The 18,190-nt window shown below is 38.2% G+C and overlaps 1 protein-coding gene across 8 annotated transcripts in view; it reads right to left on the bottom strand.

Annotated features, from left to right (window-relative positions):
- bmp6 (bone morphogenetic protein 6) overlaps positions 1-18,190 on the bottom strand; it is a 79,875-nt gene that overhangs the window by 50,080 nt on the left and 11,605 nt on the right. The window contains exon 1 of one of the 8 annotated variants that reach the window (XM_087308583.1): positions 7,824-8,001. Within the exon in view, the coding sequence (XP_087164709.1) occupies positions 7,824-7,839 (16 nt within the window). The 5' untranslated portion in view covers positions 7,840-8,001. 8 annotated transcript variants of the gene reach the window in all.

The raw sequence follows: 18,190 nt of genomic DNA, 5'->3' as shown, positions 1-18,190 counted from the left end.
CCCTTCAAAACACTGAGAAGAACCTGAAGAGTGAGAGATTGAGAGATTTTATTTTATTTTTTTAGTAGTATACGTCTGTATGGACCGGGCACTCCAGTGTGGTCCGTGGTCAGATGCAAGTCGCACTTTAAATGTTTTCCATCACATCCCCTGAAGTAGTCCGGCGGTCATTTGCATTTGATTCACTTACCACAATCTTGACTCTTTCCTCCCTGCCCACAACCACTAAGAAAAACAACAACTCATTTCCATTTTTCCTTTTCCACATTAACTTTCCTCCAAGACCAAAGGGGGCGCTACTCTGATGTCAATGCCAGACCTATACATACTTTTACATATATTCCAGAAGTTTTGCTATTTAGTAAGCAGTAAAAGGAGATTTAAAGTTAATGCAATGAATATATAAACAGCTGAACAGAGAATGCAGTTTTCAAATGTGCCGCTCAGATATACACTAACCGGCCAGTTTATTAGGTACGCCTGTGCTACTGCTCATAACGCAAATTTCTAAACACCCAATCACCAATCATTCTGTGCCATGAAGGATTAAGGCAGTTCTGAAGGCAAAAGAGGTCCAACCCCGGAACTAGTAAGGTGTACCTAATAAAGTGGCCGGTGAGCGTATACAAAACTGTACATTAAAATACAGTGATAATGTTCCACCACATGATTTACATATTTCTTCACACATTTGACTTCATAACAAGTTGTGTTATCATTTTAATAAGGTGTTAATATTTTTTAAAAGTCCACATTGTGTCTTATGTGCACTTTCAATGCATGCGCTACTTACACTTATGCAATCTGCAGGCAGAACTTGGTGCAAAACAAGTCACTACCGACAAGTTTCTGTAAAGTATTAAGTCATAACTTATATCTAAAGCTTTTTAATTATTCCACCCGATCCAAAATCAGTCACCGCAAACTTGTGAGAAAAAATGTCGACCGTACACAAGGCCTGCAATTATTCCTGCATCTGCAGCACATGAAACATTCAGACGCAAGATGATTTGAAAGCTGTCTCCTTCAGTTTAACCAATAAAAATGTGCTGTGAAGCCAGGCATGTGAAGAATCCATCTGTGTTTATGTAATTATCTTCAGAATCCCTTTCACATTTTCTTCCCCCCACAATCTAATTGTTTCAGCTTCTGTAATGAAAAGCTACTGAGACTCGCTTGTCATCTGTACAACTGCACTTGTTTTCGATAATCTTAAAAGCGCCAATGACATTTTGTAACACTCAACCAGACCTAAAAAAAAATAAAAAAACTCGAGTTATGAAAGCCTGCTCCAGAAGTTTACACTGAGTCAACACTGGATTTCAGTGTCACAGGAAAACAGTATGAAACGTTACGCTACACAGAAAAAGAGACAGACAATCAAACACAAACTAGATCAGAGCTTGCTCCATTTTTCATTCATTCACTCATTTTCTTGTCGGCTTAGTCCCTTTATTAATCCAGGGTCGCCACAGCGTAATGAACTGCCAACTTATCCAGCAAGTTTTTACACAGCGGATGCCCTTCCAGCCACAATCCATCTCTGGGAAACATCCACACACACATTCATACACACACTCATACACTACGGACATTTTAGCCTACCCAATTCACCTGTACCGCATGTCTTTGGACTGTGGGAGAAACCGGAGCACCCGGAGGAAACCCACACGAAGGCAGGGAGAACATGCAAACTCCACACAGAAACGCCAACTGAGCCGAGGTCTGAACCAGCGACCCAGCGACCTTCTTGACGTGAGGCAACAGCACTACCTACTGCGCCACTGCCTCGCCCCTTGCTCCACTATATTTTTAAATATTCTTAAGACCTTTAAAAGCCCATTTCTTGCGCGTTGCTGTGCATTTATACTTCTGCACACTGAAACCAGAAGTTCACATACACTGTATAAAAAGGCACATAACCATTTTAAAAAAGTCAGATGTTAATGTGACTAAACCTTTTTATATAAAAAAGTCAAAAGTTACACTTTTTTTTGTTGTTATAACTTTTCCTGAAAGTCAAGATTATTTACAATAACATTATTATGCCTCTAAAAAAAAGCTCAGATGATGATGTCAAGGTTTTGGAAGTTTCTGATTGGCTAATTGACAACATTTGAGTAGATTGGAGGCACAACTGTAGAATAGTATTTAAGGAAAACCTTAAACACACTGCTTCCTTGTGTGACAACGTGGGAAAATCATCAAGCCCGAATCAACAAAAAAGCCAGATTACAATTTGCTAAATTACACTGGGAAAAAGAATAATTTTCGGAGACATGTCCTGTGGTTTGATGGAACTAAGATTGAACTGTTTGGCCATAATGGCCCGTGTTACATTTAAAGGACTAGGGAAAAAGCTTACAAGCCTAGCAAAACCATCCCAACAGTGAAGTGTGCTGTTGGCAGCATCATGTTAGGGGCTGTTTTACTGCATGAGGGACTGGTCCACTTCACAGCATAGATGGCATCATAAAGAAAGAACATTATGTAGAAATACTGAAGCAACATCTCAAGACATCAGCCAGGAAATTAAAACTTGGCCACAAATGGGTCTTCCAAACTTGACCCTAAGCATACTGCCAAATTAGCTAAAATGTGCTTTAGGGACAGCAGAGTGAATGTTTTTGAGTGGCCATCACAAAGCCCTGATCTCAATCCAGTAGAAAATTTGTGGGCAGAGTTGAAAAAGCTTGTGCGAGCAAGACAGCCAACAAATCTGACTCAGTTACATCAATTCTGTCAGGAATGGGCCGAAATTCTTTCAAACTAATGTGAGAAGCTTGTTTAAGGATATCCAAGACATTGGACCAAAGTTATACTGTTTAAAATCAAAGCTAAAAAATACCAAGGAAGTGTGTGTAAACTCTTGACTGTCTAGAAATAAATAACAAAATCTCTCATTATTCTGGGATTAAGCAAATGTAAATCATTTAGGTAATCCTAACAGGCCTAAAATAGTAAACGTTTAGTATGATTTACCATCAGACATTTTTTTTTAAATGGTTATGTTCCTTTTTTTTTGTGTGTATGTAAGCTTCTGGTTTTAACTGTATTTGATCCCCCAGAAGTTCATTTCCAAATTCTTGCTGTTCACGGAAACTGTTGTATTCGGAAACTGGGTGATGGCAGGGGTTTGACACACAATTCCCTGGCCATTCACAACAACTCTGATCTAGGTCTCTGACCCACGTAGCGCATCAAAGGAAGCACTACAGGAGTCAGAGTCTCAAACAGAGGTCAACATGAGGTGCAATAGTTTATGGCAAACTACGGACAGGACGGCCATAAAGATTCAGAAGATGGTATGTAAGAGATCACATTCTTATCATAGTAGCAATATATAACACCACGTTAAAAACTAACTGAAGCATTTCTTAATGGTAATGATGCTAAAAGGGTCAGAGATGATGATAAATTTACAAAAATGAACATTATTATTATTATTATTAGCAACTTTATTAGTCTTTTATTTATTTATGTTTCTGGAGAAAGTTTCATTTCTTTTAGTTTGGCTGGAGTAAAACTATACTTTTAATTAAAAAAAAGTTTAAGGTCAAAATTATTAGCCCCCTTAGGATTTTCTTTTTAATTGGCTACAGTTCAGTTTAATTTAGTTTAGTTTAGTTTAGTTTTAAAGCGCAACAAAACAACAGTTGTTGAGCATTGTGCTGTACAAACTTAGATTACAGACACATTATTAAAAACAAGCAAAAACAGAATAAAACAACAGAGTTCATTCAACATACCACACAACTTTAAAGAGCCCATATTATGGGTTTTTGAAAATTCCCCTCCATGTAGTGTGTAACACAGCTCTAAGTGAAGTGAAGTATCCAGCTAAGGCTGAAATCTGTAAAAATACAGTGTTTAAAACGGTTGATTCATCTATAAAAGAGTCGACTCATAGTGCTTCAAATGAGTCGCCTTGATACCGAGTCATTAGGTGTTTCGCTATGACGTACGAACGAAACCAAGTTATTCACGTGCACACACACACCCACAAACACACGCACACAAACATGCCGGTCGATTGAAGTCACACTGCAGATGGATATTATCAAGGGTCTACCCAAAGATGAAACCTCAGCATTATAACCAAGGAGTTGGAAACTACTGGAAACTTCTGGAAGCTACATGCTACAAAGAATACTTCATTGGCGTTTGTTAAAGGAAGGATCAGTAAAGAGTAACTTACTGATGGACGTCAGGATGGGTTTCTTCCTCCCTTTCTCAAGTGTAAGTACGTGCGGTTAAAGTTGTTGCCTCGTTTACTCTAGCTTGCAAATGTATTTAGTTGTGATTTGTTACTTGTAACCGCGTGTACTGTATCAGGTTAACTGGCTATATTCTCTTATCGCGTGCAAAGTCACGTTAAAAACGCGACGCATGCTGCTTTGTTTATGGAGCTCCGTGGTAGAGGTCTGCATTCCCGCGGCTGTCCCCGCGCCAGATTTTTGCGGCGCGGGAATAAATTTCTGAATAAATCGCGGGAGCGGTCGGTAACGGGTTTAATTTGGGACGGGAGCGGGCTGTCTAGCAATATCACGGATATTGCTATGCGAATGAGAAAGAGAGAGCTTTGCCTATGTGTCTGCTTGGTGCTTGTGTGTGTGTTTATACAGACAGCTTGGCTGTCTGGACTGTATAGCTGGGTGATTTTTGGTTGTGTTCTCCCCCGCTCTAGCGGGATCGGGTGCGGCGGGCAGAAAACGGGGCGGGTTCTCAGGCTAAAACCTGGCGGGTGCGGGCGGAAGCGGGAGCGTTGTCGTCCGGAGGTGTGTGTGTGTTTTTGTGTGTGTGTGGCAGCTAAAATCCACGCTTACACTATCGAGCGTGTATGAACTGTGATTACTTTTTATATTGCTGATTGGCTATTGGCCATTTCACTCTCTGACTGAAGGCAGTCGACCAATCACGACAGACTGTCATCGATCCAATCAGCGCGGATTAGCTTCGCTCTAAGGAGGGGTTTGGGAACAAATGAATCACTGGACGATTCATACAGGAGTCGCTGGGATAATTAGGTAAAAGTAAATGCAGATTATAAGACCATGAAAGTGTTTTTTGACCTTGCATGCATATTAAACTGTTGTTGGAGACCCTTACAACCAAGATATGACCCTATTATAGACCCATGTATAATATGGGCTCTTTAAAGATAAATAACAAGGCGATTTTAGACAAAATTCAGATGGAGGGCAGGAAGTGATTCTTCCACAGAAATTGCTATCAGAACGTTTCTGTTTTATGTTGTTTATAATTGTGAAAATCAACCAAAATAAGAAATGCCGAACAGCTTTTAGAGACTTCCAAAAAGTTTTGGTCATAATTAAGGAAAGTTCAAGAAACATGTAATAAACATTTTTCAATAAATCCATGTGTACAAACTTTCGAATGTGATAATTTGAACGCGATAATTTATTTGACAGCAATATTAAAGATTATATATAGGCCAAGCTATGTGTATGCATGCATACGTTACTGTGTTATATAAAAATCAGATACAAACGCCACCACACTTATATAAAATCCAGGAGAATATAAATAACGTACAGCCATGTAATCGCTGTAAGGAAATCTGTCTTGTTTTGCAACAATCCATGTCTTTACTGGTGTTTTGGAGGAATAAACAACCATACGGTTAACAACGATGCAGCGGTGAATGTTTGTTAATGGCAAGTTCATCGACAGAACAAAAAGAAATGCAACCCTTACAACAAAACTAGACGGTTATTATTGTGGAGCACTTCTTTTCACCCTTACAAAAGTAAATAAATAATAACAGAGACTCTGCGTCCACACTTTTGTATGCGTTCATCTGTTATTTCGTGATGTCTGGAAGGTATCTGCATGGGGAAAAAACTATAATAATGTATAATTAACATGTTTTTAAAACCTTTCCCAGAGATGGGTTGCGGCTGGAAGGGCATCCGCTGCGCAAAACTGGATAAGTTGGCGGTTCATTCCGCTGTGGCGACCCCGGATTAATAAAGGGACTAAGCCGACAAGAAAATGAATGAATGAAAGAATGTTTTTGAACCACATAGTAAAGTGTATAATGTGTTCAATGCTTTGCGCGCGCATCCTGAATGTTTACAAACTGGTCATTTGTCTATAGTGTATAAAACTGAAGCCTATTGAATAATTTGTGTATTACTATAGTTGTGTTGTACGCAGTGGCGTAGCGGACAGGTGAGCCAGCGTGATAACCTCCTCACACCCCCCTTCTTCACTTCGCACGATCATAACCCTAGCATCTCCACCAACCCCCACGCTCACCACCTGGGGTTTTCACTTCGTGCGATCATAAGCCTCGCATCACCCCACCCCCAGTCTTCACTTTGCGCGATTAGAAGCCTCGTGTCTCCAACGCCCTCCTTCTGGGAAGCCCTCGCTTTAATTCTTTCAGGTGGACCCAAGCACTGGTTGTACTACAGCAACAATATAATGATTATGACAGTTTAATTCAAGTACTTATCTTTAGTATGCTTCCATATGGTATGTACTTCAATACTTTTCATGTAACGTAATAGCTTATACAGTATCTACCGCCTTGATGACAGGCAAATATGTTTAAGTTCAGTGAAAACTCGGCCCTCTTTATTATATAAGGATCATTCCCATGTGGCTATTTTTTCTTCTATCTCCTTTGAAATATTGTATAAATCGCAAAAAAACAGACTTTCCTCTACGCCTCCTATTTAGTTTTTTACTTTCTGCCCTCGATCTGATTTCCATGCGTCACCAAAACCACGTGATTAAAAACAACCTATAGCTGTGTCTGATTGGTCAGGGACTGTTGTCCCAAGCAAGCCGTTTCCTGTTACGCTAGTTTCAAGTGTCTTGTTTCAAATCACACTCTCTTTATCCTCACACATAATAAAACAATTCACTCCTAAATCAGTATTTAATTTATTTACTTCTTCTGGTTACGCATTTGGCAAGTGGTTTTATCATATTTTCGCTTCTTCATGTCAGGTTTATTTGGCATTAAATCACTCTGTCAGTTTTATTTTATGGTATACTAGGAAAATGTATTTTATAGTATGTTGGATCTAATCTTCTTTGGACTGATCTGACTTTTATAGAGGGGAGGAAAGGAAATCTGTCTGCATTGCTCTGTAGTTCCAGGGTATTTAGAGAACAGCAGTAATTTTGTGGTAATTGCGACTGTTAAAAGATGTCTGATGTCTCTCAGTGTCTTGAGACAACCAGATCTTCTTCATGGTGAATGGCTGCAGTCAGAAAGCCAATACCTGCACGTCAGTAAGAGAATTATACGGAACAGAGAGGAATTTTGTGAGTCTCTGTGTGTGTGTGTTTTCAACAATTCATGCACAAAGTCTGGCGAACTTGCACACTATAAAGTGTGTGTATGTGTACAGCCTCACAGACATTACAAGAATCAGCTGTTCTGTCTTTAACAGGCGTAAAACAAATCCATTTTCACTTGAGTGCCGACACAAGCCAACGACCTGTCAACAAATATTATAATGCCTTTTTTTTTGTATAAGGAGGAAATTCCATAAAATGGAGGAAATGGTCTGGAAAATAAACATTCCCATTCTTTTCGCCATATAGAAACATTAATAAAGGCATAATCCACGAACAGCTGACAAAACATTTTGGGATAGACTAATGGTACTCTGTGCTTTGGCAACCTCATAAAAGGAGATATCCCAACCGCGCTAGTAGAAGGCGCAGGCTTCAACACACTCACAGCCTGAGAATGACATAACAAAGATGCTTCCACTTGTTTTTTTTTTTTGTTTTTTTTTTCTTGTAGACAAGTATATTTAACAAAACATAAACAAACTTACCAGTTTTTAATTTCATGTAGTGTGTGGGAAAAAAAGAAGTCAAATGAAGCAACACTATCACTTTTTTTATCTTGAGTAAAATAGGCTAAAGTATAAATTGTGAAAAGTGTTTTCGTAAAATTTGATGTTTAATCAGAAATTTTCTTTAAGATGTATAGCACTAGGCTCATTTCAACCATATAGGTTTGGTTTAAGTGAAGTTTATTTATAAATTAATTTGATTGATGATTGAATGATTGATAGCACCTGTTCCACATTAGTTAAAACTGATTTACCAATCAGAAAACTCCTTAACCACTATAAATAACCAGAGTATCTAATGCCGAGTTCAGACTGCGTGATTTTAGCCCCAATTTTGGCAATATCTGGAGCTGTCTGCGACTCAAATCCGGCCGTGTGAAATGAGTTTTGACTGAAAATAACATTGGTGATCACCTACAGCCAATGAGAGAGCAGCACTGAGGATCTCACGAGTTCAGGACTCTCTCCTGGGACAGCATGCCAAACACGCTCCATTATCAATCATCTGCTAAGGGCAAACTATTGAAACTATAATATATACTACCCAAAATCAGAACAGGTAAAAATGTAAACCGAAAGTAGAGAGTGATTTGACCTGTATTGCATTGCAGACGATAAAACAAACCTTATTTAATGTGTTCCTCGTGATTTTTTATAGTTTTTTTTTTACCTCTTAGGGCTTAGTTACGGAGACCCGGAAGGGATGTGATGATGGGGAAAAAAATGGGTAAAAGAAAAAAAAAAACTGTGATAGGAAAATATATATATTTTAAAGTTTTTGCATTCCCTCTCAAAGATGTTTTGCGTTCCCTCGCAAAACTTTTTTTTTTTTTTCCACAAACACTTCCTGTTCACTTCATACATGTCAACCCTGCCGTTTTCGCCGGGACTCTCCTGTATTTTACTGTTCTATACTGCTATCATCCTATCATTAAGTATTTTCTCATATTTATTGTGTACTTCTTGATTTATTTTAACAAAAGTGTCTGGAACTAAATTAATGTAAATAAAGCATTTTCAACATTTAAAAAAAAAACTGTGTTATTAATTTACACAGCCATAACTATAAAATTAATATTATTACTAGTGGTAGCAATAGCAATACCAGAATGGAAAAAATAACATTTAATCAAAATAGCCCAATGCATTGGGTTAAATTATATAATTCAATGCACTGGGTTAAAATAGCCCATAGTTGGAAAGGTGCTATAATAACCAATAGTTGGTTTATTTGTTGGGGTATTTTTAACCCAACTATTTTAACAGAGTAATAGTTCAGCATGCTTTCACTTTCGTATTTGACACGAAACACACATTTACCAGTAGGAATGATGACATCCAGCCATACTCCTAATTCTTTCTTTATTATTATGATTGTTTAAATAATTTCTTGTGAGAGAATCAACAAATCACTTCTCTGTTGAAATTTAAAGAGACATCACTGTCAGAAATATAATCAATTTAAATAGATTTAAAAGGCAGTGATGAACACTGTTTAAGTGAAAGTGAAAGATTGAGATGGCAATTTAGACAAATATTATTATATCAATGCAAATCAATTAATCAATCAACTCAAAACTGATTTAAAAGGATATTCAGAGTAAAACGCTTTAACGTGTAGCCAAAATGACACACAGGGACGCTGAGTGGCCTACTGCATCAAATATACACTCACCAGCCACTGTATTAGATACACCTGTCCAACTGCTTGTTAACGCAAGTAGACATGGTCAAGATGATCCGCTGCGGTTCAAACTAAGCATCAAAATGGGGAATTAAGGTAAAGGGTGCTTTCACACCTGTAGATCAATTGTTTTGTTCCGAAATGGATTAAAATTGTTACAATGTTGCACTTTGTTCTTGGTGCGGTTTACTTTCACACGGCCAAGTTTCTAGACAGACCAAAATAAATAAAACAAGTCACATGCTAGTAAACTCTTCTCACAGTGGTCAGAGTTGATTCTATTTCTTTATAATAGCTCGTTTTAATAAGCTGAACTGTTTGCTAATGTATTTCCTGCTAATGTAAAGGAGGGATCCCTTATTATGGTGGGCATATCCCTTATTTTCACATCTCAATGTTGACAGGTATGATTTAAGAGTACCTTATTTAACAATCCTACAGGACCACTTCTGGCCCATTAAGGGGTCAGAAGCAGAACATTTGTAACAAACTGCATTTGGTACAGACATAGCTGCTGTGTGTTTTGAGGTGGTGTGTGTGGTTGCTCCTTCAACTGTGGTTACCTGTGTCTATGTGTGTGTGAGCATGCCAGGCAGAGAGACCTGTTAGAGCCATCTGTGTGTGCTGCGGCAGGTGTGTGTGAGCTCAGGGCTGGCCAGAGACACAGATTTAGAGGAGGAAGTCTGTGTCAGACAGCAGAGATGGATCTCCCCTAAGGGATCTGATAAATAAGGAAAAAATATCTTTGAAAAAGGAAACGCAGCTGTTTCCAAAGGAGAAGTCAAAATATTGGTGGCTTGCATTCCAGAGCAGCAAGTACAACAGCCAAAGTCTATCTCTCTCTCTCTCTCTGTTTTTGTGTGTTGTCTCTATAGGAAAGGACATGTTACAAGTGTGAATCCTAACCAATAGCATGCTTAATCAATACCATTACAACAAACAAATAATAACCTGACTTTTAGTAGATCACTTGGTATCAGAAGTGGCCAATATGACAGGCGAAGGCCTCTAGATTACACTTATTTTACCAAAATAAAACATGATCATGCTTTGATTTTTATTTATTTAATTAGGACAGTAAGGTCTGACTTTGCCTAGACAAAATCTTGTCACTCATCAGAAATAATGTGAATGAATAATGTATGAAAAGAATTAATACTGTGTATGACTCCTATGAGCTTGGAGGACTGCATCCATACATCTCTGCAATGACTCAAATAACTTATTAATAAAGTCATCTGGAATAGCAAAGAAAGCATTCTTGCAGGACTTCCAGAGTTCTTCAAGATTCTTTGGATTCATCTTCAATGCCTCCTCCTTCATCTAACCCCAGACATGCTCAATAATGTTCATTTCTGGTAACTGGACTGGCCAATCCTGAAGCAACTTGACCTTCTTTGCTTTCAGGAACTTTGATATGGAGGCTGAAATATGAGAAGCGCTATCCTGATGAAGAATTTGCCCTCTCCTGTGGTTTGTAATGTAATGGGCAGCACAAATGTCTTGATACCTCAGACTGTTGATGTTGCCATCCACTCTGCAGATATTTCACAAGCCCCCATACTGAATGTAACCTCAAACCATGATTTTTCCTTCAGCAAACTTATCAGAAAAATCTACTTTCTCCCACTTTTCCAACTGATCAACTAGAAGTCAAGTTCTTATTTGTTGCTCTCACAACTGAGACCGACAACAAGTGTTTTGTTAGGTAGTGTATACATATGTACATATCTAAAGTTTAGGATGTGCACTAAAGCTCAAATTACACTTTGGTTCTTCCTACACTGAAAAAAATTATTCGAAGATGATTCCTTGGATTTACTCAATTTCTTTACGTTAAGAGGTTGTAAACAATTTATTTGGGCTGAATTTAAACAAACAAATTAAGTTGAACATTACTAAACTTAATTTGTTTGTTTAAATTCAACACAAACTAATTGTTTGCAACAGTTCTGCATGCAACACTTTTTTCACTTAAAATGGGTTTTATTTGAGTTACATATTCACAAATATACTTTGTTTATAAATGCCTGTGACTAATTTGTCCTCATGTTGCGTTTGGATAATTTTGACCTTTTCCTCTAAGAAAATAAAAATGATTTTGTGAAATCGTTTTTCACATTGCGATAAATCCTGCTTACAAAATTCACAACAACTTCCCCAAATAGTTTGTATAATTTCTGTGTGGTTTTAGGATTTTGTCCCCACCTTGTTACACTCATGGTGTGCCCAATCAGAAAAGACCTGTCTAACAAATAAAACTTATAAATCTCTTGTGAAGTGAAATGAGGTTGCCCATACTCAAAATTGGTCCTCTTTTGACCCATCCAAGTGCACACACACACACACACGAGTTAGAGGAGAAAACACACACAGTGAGCTGCGCCCAGGGAGCATTTATGCCTTGCTCAAGGGCACCTCGGCTGAGTACCGAAGATGGAGAGAATTGTTTATTCACATTCCACACCTTTAATTCCTGCCATCACTGGAAGTCAAGCCTGCAACCTTTCAACTACAAGTCAAACTTCCTAACCTCCTACATTACCAAAATAGCAGACTCAACCTCTTTGTCAACTTTATTTTTTCTTCATTTAAGTGAAGTTTATTCATAAACTAATTTCGAGAGGAGCACGTGATTATGATTGAACACGGCTGGTTCTGCATTAGCATGCTTGATCCACCAATCAGGCCATTCCTAACCACTATAAAGAGCCAGGGTTTTCTCACTACAGTCATCTTCGATTTGAAGAATCCCCCCTTCCACCCCTACCTTTTCACCTTTCCCTCCATAGGGCAGCACGGTGGCTCAGTGACTAGCACTGTCGCCTCACAGCAAGAACTTCACCGGTTCTAGTTCCTTAACAGGCCGGTGGTCGTTTCTGTGTGTAGTTTGCATGTTCTTCCCGTGCTTGCGTGGGTTTTCCCCGGGTTCTCCGGTTTCCTCCCACATTCCAAAAACATGTACAACAAGTTAATCGTTAAATCTAAATTTCAATACAGGTAATCTAATAATGCAGCATATCTTTTAATAGCCTTCAATCTTAATCTTTAGCTATTATAAAAAGGGGAGTTGTCGAGATCTACCTGAGCTCGAGGCTCCCCTCTCTTCCTCCAAACGGGAGGGAGCCCAGGGCTCAAGAACCTTCGAGCTCAGGGCTCTCTCCCGGGACAGCATGCCAAACTTGCTTATAATCAATCATCAGCTAAGTGTGAACTCTTGAATTAGGATGGATGTTGGTAATTTGATCACACATACTTGAAACCAAATGTAAAAAAATAAATAAATCAACATAGCAGATAGCTAAAGCAGTTTGAAAAATAAATAAATAAATAACACGTACTGAACTCTTTATTCAGTATTCAGCTACGCCTACAGTTGGTATATCCAGACTTTCATTCTATGACAAAATACATGCAACTAAGCAACTAAGAGGCCTGTTAAAGACAACTATGATCATACATAACTTCCCTGCTCTTCTGCTACACATTTAAAAGTACTCAAGGGGATTAATAGGGATACAGTACATGCGTTTGTCTGTACACTTTTAATGCTTATATTAGCCCCCCTTTGAGTTTTTTTTTTGTTTGTTTATTTTTTCTTTTTTAAATATTTCCCAAATTATGTTCAACAGAGCAAGGAATTTTTACAGTATGTCTGATAATGTTTTTTCTTCTGGGGAAAGTCTTATTTGTTTTATTTATGTTAGAATAAAAGCAGTTTTTAATTTTGAAACACCATTTTAAGCTCAAAATTATTAGCCCTTTTAAGGTGTTTTTTTTTCCGATAGTCTATAAAACAAACCATCATTATACAATAACTTGCCTAATTTCCCTAACCTGTCTAGTTACCCTAATTTACCTAGTTAAGCATTTAAATGTCACTTTAAGCTGTATAGAAGTGTCTTGAAAAAATATCTAGTCAAATATTATTTACTGTCATCATGGCAAAGATAAAATAAATCAGCTATTAGGGATGAGTTATTAAAACTATTACGTTTAGAGATGTGTTGAAAAAATCTCTCCGTTAAACAGAAATTGTGGAAATTCTGACTTCAACTGTATGTTAAAAAGTATATGTCTAAGCGCACAATATTGTTTTGCTCTTGTTATTAAAAGTTCGAACTATGTCAGCTATTTAACTGATTCAGGACAAGATATTTGACCGTCCTGCAGAGCATTAAATGAACAAATATTCACTGCAGCCTGAAGAAAACAGCAGAGCCATAAGTGCTCACCCATTTCCTATTCACTTGTAGAGGCCACTAGGTGACATTCCGCCACGGGTGGAGTTTGTGTGTGTGTATAATGTCAGTGAAGGATCAGTTACTTACAGAATTGGGTCGATTTGTTTAAAAATAATTTTATAGACAGTAAAAGTTTTCGAATGTGTGCATTTCTCCACTCATGCGACTGATACACTTTAGTAATACAAGCAACAAATGCGTCAGAGTCAACTTCAAGGGCACCTATGATGCAAATAAACCTTTTTTAAACAGTTTGGACACAAATGTCTGTATATAATGTGTCCACACAGTCATATTGGAGTGATATAAACTCAACAAGTCTCTTATTTAAAAATTTCCTGAGATAAAATAGGACCCAAATCTCAGGGATTTTGAGGCCCACCGCAATGTGATGTAGGAGTGCAGTTTTCCCTGCCCACTGAATTGATTGACAGATGCCATGTTTCTGACCTGTAATCCACAAATGGTTCCATTTCACTCATTTTCCTTCAGATAATTTCCTGCTTTATCAGGATTCACCACAGAGGAATGATCCATCAATTACTCTAGCATATGTTTTACCAGCGGAAATCCTTACAGTCGGTCGTTACAACCCCTTAATGCTGGGAAATACCTACACACTTTCACATCCACACACTACTGCCAATTTAGTTTATCCAATTCACCTGTACTTCATGTCTTTGGAATGTGTCGGAAAACTGAGCACCCGGAGTAACCCCACACGAACATGTAAACTCCACACTGAAAGGCCTCTTGGTCCAGCTGGGGCTCAAACCAGCGACCTTCTTGCGGTGAGCAACCTATTTAAATTTTCTGTTATGCCTTTTTTCGCAGATGGAACAGTAATATCTAGAAAGTCGGAATTATATCTTGAAGGTTGCAGGTTTGGTTCTCAGTGCCAGCAGGAATTGCACAGGAAGGAACTGAAGTGAATAAACAGCGCTCACTTCAACCTTCAATACCCAATCTGAGGTACCCTTGCGGAAGGAACCTAACCCCAGAGATCCTATATCTGGCACCACAGCAAATGACCACCCGCTGATTTTTTTCCCATATATGCCAGTTCATAACTTTGATGGGTTAACCCTTTCACAGGTAAGCTCTAAAGTTAAGTGTACAGTAGCTGATGTTGAAATAATAGCAGTGATGTGTTGCCACATACAATTTACATTAGGCAAAGTCTTTGGGAGACTTTTTACAGTTCATTTAACAATGTGTTACACATCAAATTTTTTTTTGTTGTTGATGAAAAGGCACAATTCAATATGATTATATAAATGTTGGGGAAGTTATTTTTGAAAGTAGTGCCTTACAACATTGAGTTACTCCCCCAAAGGTAATTAAATCTTTACTTAGTTACTTTTTATGGAAATTAATGCGTTTTATTTCTTTTGAGTTACTTTTGCTTTACTTTTCCTTACTTTGCTAAGGTTTGATCTCTTTCAGAAATATCATGTGTTTCTTCACCTTTTTTATAGAGAAGCTCTGCGTACAACCACCTACATGACTTACACATTCATTCATTCATTCATTCATTTTCTTGTCGGCTTAGTCCCTTCATTAATCCGGGGTCGCCACAGCGGAATTAACTGCTAACTTATCCAGCACGTTTGTACATGTATGCCGCAACCCATCTCTGGGAAACATCCACACACACACACACACAATTTAGCCTACCCAGTTCACCTGTACCGGATGTCTTTGGACTATGAAGGAAACCGGAGCACCCGGAGGAAACCCACCCGAATGCAGGGAGTACATGCAAACTCCACACATAAACGGCAACCAAGCCGAAGTTCGAACCAGCGACTTGGCGACTTTCTTGCTGTGAGGCGACAGCACTACCTACTGCGCCACTGCGTCGCCTCAACTTACACCTACATTTTCCTTTAAAAAAATGTGTAGGATAAAATTATATTTTGAGATCTTTCTGAGCCCAAAGCTATACATGCTGTATATAAAGATTAATGAAAGTATGTGATGTTTGCTACTTTTGTACATTTTGTTTTATTAGTTAAGTAAGTTCACTGTCCACTTAGATAAAGATTACAATAAAGCCTAAGAGTACTAACCTGACATAATTTATATTAAAGTAAAAACAGATTTTACATCTTTAAAATGTTTACAGTTTTCTTGATTGCTTTGATGCAGCCGTCAACTGATACTCCACATTTCTTAGCCGAAAAGAAAATGAATGAATAAATTTCAGAGGACAGTAGCAGTGACAGCAGTGACGAGTATGTGCCAGAAATTTGCAGCTCTGAGTTATTATTGTTCCCACAATATGTGTTTTATTGATATTATATTGTACTGTTAATGTTTTAAATAAATGAGCTGATATGAATAGAATAAGAGGCCATTAATAAAACTTTGCTACATGGTGTCCATGTATGTGGACAGTTAAATAATTTTTAAATAAAACAACATTTTGTAAATGGATTTCAATTTTAGTGTCAAATTAAAATAATAAAAATAATCATTTAAAAAATGAATGAAAGGGATATAGGGTACATGCCGAGCTAGTGTTATTCCCATACGGATAAACTTCCAGTGACCTGTTATTGTGAGTTTTTTCCATTTTATACGGTTCCTTTTACAGCATCAATGTTGTAATGTAATTCAAATACAATTAGTTAAATAGACTTTGGCATTTTTTTAGTTGCTCAAGCGTAAAACGAGACAAAAAGCCATTTGCTCGCATGCGCCCCATCAGAATCGGCAGGTTTGTGCATTAGCTCCATTGAATATACCGGGCTAAAATAAATGTTCATATTATAAAGACATGGTGGGAAACAATGTAATTTAATGCAGAGCTTCTTGTGAAATCTAAGACCCACTTTATATCAGATATCACTCAGCCAGTGGAGATCACTGACTTTTAAAGAAAACAGACCTTAAACGCACCTATTTTGCAATGGCATTCAGTTCACTGGAAGCGGTTAACCCAGGTTTCTGTCAAATTAAAAATCCTATTAGCATGCTTCGGCATATACCCTATTACTGGTTACTTTGGAAAAGCATTTTTCACGTTTTCAGATTTTACCACTTTCTCACCCTGTTATTTACTTGTTTATTTTATTTTAGGCTTCTGTTTTTGTCTTACCCACTTTCTGGAACCATTCTTTGCCAGACTTAAACCCCATTGTCTTGGTCAACTCCTATCCGCGTCTAAAGTTCACAGACATACAAGGTGAGATACTAGACAAACTGGTAACAGCTGAAAAGCCGTCCATACGGAGGTAAGCGTTCAGCTGGTAAGTGCGGAAAGTAGAGGTGTGAAACTATACTGGTCTCACGGTTCGGTTCGGTTACGATTATCATGCCATCGATTTGGTTCAATTCGATATCTCGGTGCATCACGGTGCACTGACGATGCTTTCCATACACAGAGTTATATTTTGGGGGGTGGCTATAACAATCTGTCTGTATAAACACACAGCGCCACACTGTCTCTCATTCACACACATACACAAACATAGACAGCACCAAACAAACAAACAGACACACACACACACACACTTAAGCCCTCGCAATATGCGTTTAGCCGAAAAAACAAAAAAATACGTACTTTTCTGACGATCCATTACTGAGAGCTCCGCTCAGCGTGAGCTCTCCCGGCTAAACGCATATTGCGAGGACTTAAACGGAGCAGATGTTGTAATATCGAGCGAAAAAAAAAGAAAAAGACAGCTGTGAAACATAACCAGCTTTGTCTTTTTGTAGGAAACACACTTTAGATCTTTTTAGGGTAAGAGGTTTTTGAATTATTGCTGTCTATCACTGAATGTGTCAGGAATATCGAAAACAACAACAACTTAACCGCGCTCATTTCTGGCGCCCCCCTGGATGTACAGTGCCCTTTTGCCTATACTGCCTATGCCACGGGCCGGCCCTGAGTTGGCTCCTAAGTGTTATAAATACCAGCGCTCACCTCCCTCATGACAGAGTGCATAGAAGATAACTGACGTCAGTACACAATAACCGGTTATGATTATGACTGAGCCGATACCGAATTGTCCGCGTCTGCATCGCAGTGCACCGAAGAAACAATTAATTTTGACACCCCTAGCGGAAAGGAATGGCGTCATTCACTAATCACCACTTGCATTTTTACTCGGAACAAATCTAAAAATGAGGTCCATTTCCCTTTCTGATAAGACCACAGGACAAAAATAAATCCATCCAACATGCCAGTGATAGCTGGTCAAATTTATTACATTTGTTTAATATTTTGTTGGATATTGGATCGCCAGATTGTCTTTGTCTCAGTTTAAAATCAACTTTAAACGAAGTAATTTAGTCTTTAATTCTTCTCTGGATAATTTCTTGAATGTTGGCGTGACAGATGACTACATGGATGTGTTCTATCTGACAAGTGATTTATCACGTAATCAGATGTAGGCTCTGCTGTATCTTCT

Source organism: Danio rerio, chromosome 24 (assembly GCF_052040795.2).
Source record: "Danio rerio strain M-AB ecotype USA chromosome 24, GRCz13ab, whole genome shotgun sequence".
Classification (NCBI taxonomy): domain Eukaryota; kingdom Metazoa; phylum Chordata; class Actinopteri; order Cypriniformes; family Danionidae; genus Danio; species Danio rerio.
Note: the sequence above shows the minus strand (reverse complement) of the source record. Positions and strands in the feature narration are given on the sequence as shown.